Below are 8,518 nucleotides of genomic sequence, written 5' to 3'. Positions count from 1 at the left end.
AGGATCAGGACTACACTGAGACTGGTTCATATAGAGGATCAGGACTAAACTGAGACTGGTTCATAGAGGATCAGGACTAAACTGAGACTGGTTCATATAGAGGATCAGGGCTAGAATGAGACTGGTTCATATAGAGGATCAGGACTAAACCTTGTGTCTGTCTGTAGCAGCTCGTTAACAAGTGAAACAGAAACAAACAAATTGAGTTAAATAGAATTAGCTGAATCGATTACATTCGTGTTAATGTTGAGTTTTAATTAACCCTTTGTTGCTTTTTATGGATCTCAGGGTTCATCACAGCATTTAATCCAGAGTTGTGTAACGCTGTAGTTCTGTCTGAAGGTACTCAACAACGACAGCTCCAAAAATGATATTGTGTAAAAACCTTAATTAGTTAATGCTTTATTTTAATAAGGCTGTTGAAGGCCCTGTCCTTATATCAGCTTGGTATTTGATATATATATAATATCTAAGTGTTGTGATTTCATAGCAGCCTGTACAAAGTCTCTCCCTGTAAGTTATGTAACTGAGTGAAACAGTAGAAGTTCACCATCTAGAGGAATGTAATGGTGGACCTTTATTTAGTTCATTATTCAGTGTTTTCACTCAAATCTACTCACGTCTGGAGTCATAATGAAGCATTTGTTTCGAGTTTTGTCATATCTGGAGTATTGTTCCATGAGCTCCCTGGTTGACGCTGCTTCCTGTTGTCTCAGTTCTTCATGCTCATCCTCTTCATCTTCCTGGCCGAGCTGGCAGCTGCTACTCTGGCGTTCCTGTTCAGGGAACATGTGAGTAAACTCTCCGGATCAGTTCATGAACCTCAATGAAGCTAAAAGTCAAGCAGTGCAGAGGTCAAAGGTTGTGCTGTGACCAGATAGACGATAAATGTAACCCCATTTATTTTACTTTATATATTTATTTTTATTTGTTAATTTATATTATCCTTTTATTTTCCTCCTGCTTTGTTTGTCTTTGATCTTATATTCCTACCTCCATCGCCTGAATGTGTATATATACATATACATATATATATATGTATATGTAGACTGTGAGACTGTTTATGTTTTAAATTGAGATGCATGTGTCTGTGAGGACACAACTGGTTAGATGACTTTATTACTCAGTGTGCCTAAGTACTGGGGGGTCTCGGGGGGTCTGAGACGTCTCCGTTGTTTCTTCAGACGCCCTAAAAAGCCTCAATAGCTAAATTTTCGGCACCTGTAATTTATTGCCGGCGGATAGTTGGCCCACATGATGTTACTGCACCAGCTGTGTGAGCGTTTGGAAACAGATGTTTTCATATAGTTGTGCTGTTGTTAAAGGCGGCCCCCGTTCATGGAGATCTTTTTTTTCCGTGTCTTGATTCTCCGTGGGAACAAAGAGCGAGTAACTGACATAGAAATGATTATTTTTCTTTGTTGGGTGAAGTGTTGCTGTAAGCGTTGGATGGATCCTTGGTGCCTTGTTTCCTGAGCTGTCTTTGTGTCTCTGTCCAGTTGACCAGAGAGTATTTCAGCTGGGAGCTGAAGCGTCACTACCAAGGTCACAACAGCACGGACGTCTTCACGTCCACGTGGAACGCCATCATGACCACGGTGAAGCATCCTTTTACTACCACTGCACTCTACTGTAAGTCAACCCAGTGTTACAACAACACGTCGTATCTCTGCTGCAGTTCGACTGCTGTGGCGTCAGCGGCCCCGAGGACTTCGAGGAGAGCCTCTTCAGGCTCCTCAGCCCCAGCAAGATGGTCCCCGAGGCCTGTTGCCAGAGGAACGACTACCCCGGAGACGTCGGCGTGGAGCAGTGTGTGAGCGGCAGCATGGTCTTCAGACACAACAAGGTCATCACAGAAAACACACACACACACACACATGAGAAATGTACACAAAAGAAAACCTTTCCTTCCTAAAAATGAATCCTGCTTTCAGACGACAGAATGTCTCTCTATCAAGTGGCTTTCTCCCTCGGTCAACTGGACAGAGGAGGGGTGGATGAGATCCGCCCTGAGATGCTGAAGGCGCTGGACATAGTTGGGCTGTCCTGGCTGACACGCCTCTTCAATGTCGCATGGGGGTCGGGATCAGTGCCCATGGACTGGCAGACCGGGGTGGTGGTTCCCATCTTCAAAAAGGGGGACCGGAGAGTGTGCTCGAATTACCGGGGTATCACACTACTCAGCCTCCCGGGGAAGGCTTATGCCAGGGTGCTGGAAAGGAGGCTCCGACCGTTTGTCGAACCTCAGATTCAAGAGGAGCAGTGCGGATTCCGTCCCGGCCGTGGAACAGTGGACCAGCTCTTTACCCTCGCAAGACTACTGGAGGGGTTCTGGGAGTTTGCCCAACCAGTCTACATGTGCTTTGTGGACTTGGAGAAGGCTTTCGACCGGGTCCCTCGGGGGGTCTTGTGGGGGGTGCTGCGGGAGTATGGGGTGCCGGACCCGTTACAACGGGCGATCCGGTCTCTGTACGACTGCAGTAGGAGCTGTGTCCGCATTCTCGGCAATAAGTCAGACACGTTCCCGGTGGGTGTTGGCCTCCGCCAGGGCTGCCCTTTGTCTCCGGTCCTGTTCGTGACTTTCATGGACAGGATATCTAGGCGCAGCCTGGGGGCGGAGAACGTCAGTCTCGGGGGTCTCGGGATCGCCTCTCTGCTGTTTGCAGATGATGTGGTCCTGTTAGCCTCCTCGGATCGTGACCTCCAGCATTCACTGGGGCGGTTTGCAGCCGAGTGTGAAGCGGCGGGGATGAGAGTTAGCACCTCCAAATCTGAGGCCATGGTGCTCTGCCGGAAACTGGTGGATTGCTCCCTCCAGGTGGGGACGGAGTGCCTACCTCAAGCGAAGGAGTTCAAGTATCTCGGGGTCTTGTTCACGAGTGAGGGTAAGATGAAGCGGGAGATCGACAGGCGGATCGGTGCGGCTGCAGTAGTAAAGCAGGTGCTGCACCGGACCGTCTTGGTGAAGAGGGAGCTGAGCCGGAAGGCAAAGCTCTCAATTTACCACTCGGTCTACGTTCCTACCCTCACCTATGGTCACGAACTCTGGGTCGTGCCCGAAAGGACAAGGTCGCGGCTACAAGCGGCCGAAATGAGTTTCGTCCGTAGGGTGGCCGGGCTCAGCCTTAGAGATAGGGTAAGGAGCTCGGTCATCAGGAGGGAGCTTGGAGTCGAGCTGCTACTGCTTCGCGTCGAAAGGAGTCAGCTGAGGTGGTTCGGGCATCTAATTAGGATGCCTCCTGGACGCCTCCCACTGGAGGTTTTCCAGGCACATCCAACTGGGAAGAGACCCCGGGGAAGACCCAGGACACGCTGGAGAGATTACATCTCCCAGCTGGCCTGGGAACGACTCGGGATCCCCCAGAATGAGCTGGAACATGTTGCCGGTGAGAGGGAGGTCTGGGTCAGCCTGCTTGACCTGCTGCCACCGCGACCCGCCCCCGGATAAGCGGTGGAAGATGGATGGATGGATGGATGCTTTCAGACGACAGACTGTCTCTCTATCAAGTAGCTTTCTCCACACGCCTCTCATCACGTGACCATGTTCAGCTGCTCGTGCACACTCCCGTGCTCTCCACGCGGTAGTGGCAGCCATACAAACATAAAAAAGCTCCTCCGTCCTCTATATCTCTCCTAAACTCTTCCCCCAATTGTGCAGCAGCCTCTGCAGCCTTTTGTCAGCTGAGAAGCTGAAATGTACAGAAACATTTCATCTCATTCTGCTTCCGTTCTGCAACTATTCTCCTACTTTCATGTATCTTTAAATCTAACTGTAGCTGTATGTGTGAGGGGACATTTGGCTTTATTTGTCGTAGTTGTGACTCTTGTCAGAACTCTTTTGTTATTTCAGCAATCCAGCTCCAGTGGACCGGGTTTACTATGTCAATACGATGTACGGAGAGTATGTATATTTAAAATATGACACAACTGAAGCCCTGAACATCACCCATAGTATCTCCATGCAGAAGATTCACACGTTGGTAACAGTTAAGTTTAGACAGCACAAATGCATAACGATGGGACAACATCGGGTATTAAAAGCTGGTTTCATCCGGCACTCGTAGCTAAACCTATAAAAAATCATGTTAAATCTTAATCTGTAAAGTAACAGCAATGATAGTTCTGAAGTACAGCAACAAATCTAAACTTTCAATTAAAATAGAAGTACAACTACCTCAAAAATTATGAATTAGACAACTAAATTACTCCAAGTAATAAGAGTATTTGTAAGTGTTTTTATCAGAGTTACATTTATTTTTTTTAGTTAAAAAATATCCTAGAGTTAAATAATTAAACACAATTGATATTTATATATTTTTCACTAAAGTTGTTCTCTTCATATCTGTGTGTGTTTGACTCTCACAGGGCTGTTACTCTGCGATGGTCGACTACTTTGAGATGTACATTTACACAGCAGGAGCTCTGGCCATCGTGGTGCTGACAATTGAAGTATGTTTTCTTACTCCTTTATATTTAAATACTGAATCAAATATTGCTTTTTGTTCCTTCATGTGAGGGATTCAGGGCAGCCATGTTGATTTTTTTTTTACATGACTAGAAAACATGTAGACTGAGGTTGAAAATATCAACATTATATCTAAGAAGGCTTTGACCGTTGGCCATGATGTGTCTCCAGTTTTATAATTATGCAGTAAATGTTTTATCAGCCATTCATGAACGTTTGTAAATGTGAATTAATGGGATTTGTGATTGATTCATTTCTTTGACAGTTCCCTGTAGAATGCATGTACAGCACTGAATGACAAAGGTCATGTTTTAAAGGCTCATTATGTTCTAGGAATATAACGGCGAGGAGCCACGTTGAGACTCGTCTCGTTCTCTCCGCAGCTCTTCGCCATGGTGTTCGCCATGTGTCTGTTCAGAGGCATCCAGTAACGGCTGCGTCCGCACGCAGCATCGCCGCCGGCCGTCGGAGAGGCACCAGCAGAAGGAAAACAGAAACTGTAAAATATGGAATGTATTTGTACAGCGATAGCTTATGTGTCTCATTGGTCTTGTGATATCATCTTGTACTTCACAGCAGCAGCAGCAGTGTTTGACGTACTGCTTTGGGCACAATAGACACACACAGGACCTGAGGTTCTGTACTGTTTTTCTCAAAAGTACAAGATTAACTCTGGTGCTGAGAGGTTCTACGAGGTGAACACGGAGAGCAAACTGACGTATCGGTCATCACTTCAGTCCAGCACCAATGGAAGTCCTGGAAAACACACGATTATAACGGTGATTTGGCCACGATGATAAATAATCCGGATCCTGGAGAGTTCAGGTACAAACAGCACACGGTAACTTGCAGGGAGCCTCAGAAAAGTCACAGCTGTCGGGATTATTAGGACAGAAATGTGAATCAACAACAGAAAGCAGAACCCTGTTGGGCCTCATGCAAGAACATCTTTGTATTCTCATCCTAAACCTTTTTACTGTGAGGTTTTATTGTTCCAAAACTTCACTAATGTTGTTTATCGCTCGTTTGGACTTGATGAACGTCTCTTGTTCGTGAGTAGAATCAAAATCTCTTCATAAGGCCACAAACATATCATACAAGACTACAAATAAGAACCTCACACGGACAGAGATCAGCAGACGAAAACCTTAGAGCAGAGCCGGACTGTACATGAAGGAGGGACGGTCCGACATAACATAAGATGAATCCTTTATTAGTCCCACAGTGGGGAAATCTGAAGGATTACAGCAGCATATGGTATAGTGCCAACAAACAAACAAGAGACAGAGGAAGAAAAACAAGTATAATAGACACGTAATTACACAGTAAAGATGTAATAAATAAGTTTAAAACATGAAATGGTCCGACTGAAAGGTTAATATTGCACAGAGGATGTAACAGATTATTTATATTGCACAGTGTATACATTGTATACAAATAAAGAAAGAAATCTTGTTGTAGCCGTGAAGTGGATCCAGACTCAAACATCATCCAGGAAGGCTCCTGGATGGTTCCTGCTATTATTCCTCTGATAGGGTTCCTACACATTTTCCTTTTGAAAAGTCCAGACGCTCCAAATGCCTCGAGAAACACTCTGAATTTTATAAAACAGAATAAGATCCATATAGTCCAGAGACATGTTTACATACTGTCTGTTTTTCACACTTATTCTGAAAATCTAATTCCATGTATGAAAAACCTGAAAAATGAGAAGAAAACAAAGTAAAATATCCTGGAAAATGAGTTCAACATTCTCCCTACGGTGAGAATAAACTAAGTTATTAATCAAAAATGGAAACATTGCCGTCTGAAAGGACGAAGTTCACCATCTTATTAATGTTGAAAGGGGAGTTTATGGACGACAGTATTTTCATTATGTTGAAACGCTGTGAACACGCAAAACTCTAAACGCTATAACATTTATAAAATGCAACAAATTCTCTTGTTGGTACAAGAAGTTCTTGAATGAGGCTCAGTTTCAACAGCACAAGTCACAAATCATTAAACGAGTCTCTTCACAGTCAGGACTTATAAATAATGTTTGTTTACAAGAGTCCGTACACTCGTGCAGAGTTCAGTGCAAAGTATTACAGAGTGTTCGGTGTTTAAGTTTGTGGAGGAGCTCCTGTTAATGAATGAGTGAATTGTGTTTATATGTAAATATGTGCCGGTGTACAGTGAGTGTTCCTCTTTGTGCCGTGTGATGATGTCCTCAGCAGTTACATAAAGATAACATTTTACTGTGATTTGAAAACTCCAGTTGATTTGTATAAATGGCTCTCACTGATATTAAACTGGTTTCTGTGATTTTAGTGTTGTGACGTTTAATTTATCTTTTCTCTTATTACCGTTTATTAAATGTTGAATATCTAACTTTTCCACATTAAAATGTCTAAAAAGAATGTATTGTGAGGAGTTGAGTTCTTACATTGTCCTAAATCTGTCCAACAATTTTCAAACCTGAGAAATCTGTCATTTTGACGGATGTCGCGTGTTAAACAGCGTCACATCGTTAGCGTTGAGGTTGTTAAACTGACTTTATTCAGTTTTAATACAGTTTTTTTTAAGATACACTTTGTATTGGAGTTTTTCTAACCGGATGAAGGATTTTAGTCACCAGACGTCTGGACCTTAAGTCATCAGAGAAACCAGCTGAGCTAACGTTAGCATCTTTAGCTCGTCTCTCAGCTCCTCCAAGACGTCCTGCGTCGGAGAAACACAGATTTTAAATGTGAAGCTGCTTCATTCGGTGTTTTAATCAGAAGAGAAGAACGATGAACACTGAAGGAATCCTAACAGGGAGAAAAGGACATATGTAGCGTTTAATATCGACCCTTCTTCACAGGTGAAGGCCTCCGCGTGGACACGACTGATGCGTCGATTTTTCCTTTTCATTTTATTTATTTGAATGGTTTTTAGGCCCTTGAAGATGTGAACATATTCAGTATTTCATTTTTTTTTTTAACTGGAAAGTTGCACTCAGTAGAATGTCTGATTACATGAACACAACCCACAACTGGCCAACCTTCCAACTTTAAAGAGATTAGACATGGACAGACATCGAGGTGCACTTTCACTCACTCACAGACAGAAACTTTACAGTTTCATTCTTATCTATATTCTGATTGGAAATATACTGTGTGTACGTATGTATGTATGTATGTGTGTGTATATATATATATATATATATATATATATATATATATATATATAGAGAGAGAGAGAGAGAGAGAGAGAGAGAGAGAGAGAGAGAGAGAGAGAGAGAGAGAGATTATATAGAGATTGTGTCACTCTCCTGTAAAAAAGTTTAAAATCTTATCCTCATTTCAGCCATCTTGTGGCGAGTGTATGTGGGCTGTTTCTGTTGACTCACTCTGTGAAACTCTTCTGGTCGCTCAGTTATTATAAAACAAAAACATAAAACATCACATGACAAGGAGTCTTGTGATGCCTGGCAACCACAGAGTCAGCTTGTCATCTGATATAACTGAAAACAGAAGTGATAGGAGGCCGGCGTGGGTTCTGGACTTTGTGCTGCAGGTTCTTGATATTCCCGAATGATGTTCATGTGTTCAGGAGTTTGAACCTGTGGACTGAATCCGTCACCAAATGAGGAGAACACCTCTGGACCAGACGGGCACGGCTCTCTACCTCGGACTTGTCCTGTCACATTTGGTCGGAGAAGGTGCGTTCAATGACACAAAGAATCAGGTGTAATTTAACATGTAGAGATGCACTTTTTTAGATAAAAGTATCAACCTGTATATCGGGGATCAATTTCCTTTTTCACAAGAACTGACTGGCTTCAATTTTGTTATTCTGTAAAAAAGAAATACTATACTTGAGTAAAACTTAAGGTACTTGTACTTTACTTCTATTGTATGCAACTTTCTACTCCACAACATGTCATAAGTAAATGTACTTTTTACTGTACTACATCTCAGAGGTAAATATTGTACTCTCTACTATGGTACATTTGTCTGATAGCTTCAGTTACTTTTCAGATGTTTTTCATCCCCTTCCTGTGGCAAAAGTTGCGTTTACTGACACAAA

The 8,518-nt window shown here is 43.2% G+C and overlaps 1 protein-coding gene across 2 annotated transcripts in view; it reads left to right on the top strand.

The window, feature by feature from the left end:
• LOC116384294 (tetraspanin-18-like) overlaps nt 1-7,562 on the top strand; it is an 11,697-nt gene extending 4,135 nt beyond the window's left edge. The window contains exons 3-7 of one of the 2 annotated variants that reach the window (XM_031848806.1): nt 717-791; nt 1,500-1,598; nt 1,679-1,846; nt 4,366-4,449; nt 4,849-7,562. In XM_031848806.1, coding sequence (XP_031704666.1) covers nt 717-791; nt 1,500-1,598; nt 1,679-1,846; nt 4,366-4,449; nt 4,849-4,896 — 474 coding nt within the window. In that variant the 3' untranslated portion in view covers nt 4,897-7,562. Of the gene's footprint in view, nt 1-716; nt 792-1,499; nt 1,599-1,678; nt 1,847-4,365; nt 4,450-4,798 lie in introns of both variants that reach the window. The other variant, XM_031848807.1, reaches the window with a different exon arrangement.
• Nucleotides 7,563-8,518: the final 956 nt, after the last annotated feature.

The sequence above is a fragment of the Anarrhichthys ocellatus genome, unplaced genomic scaffold (genome assembly GCF_004355925.1).
Source record: "Anarrhichthys ocellatus isolate YVR2014 unplaced genomic scaffold, GSC_Weel_1.0 scaffold8, whole genome shotgun sequence".
Taxonomy (NCBI): domain Eukaryota; kingdom Metazoa; phylum Chordata; class Actinopteri; order Perciformes; family Anarhichadidae; genus Anarrhichthys; species Anarrhichthys ocellatus.
The sequence above is the reverse complement of the archived record's forward strand: the minus strand, read 5'-3'. Positions and strand labels throughout refer to the sequence as shown.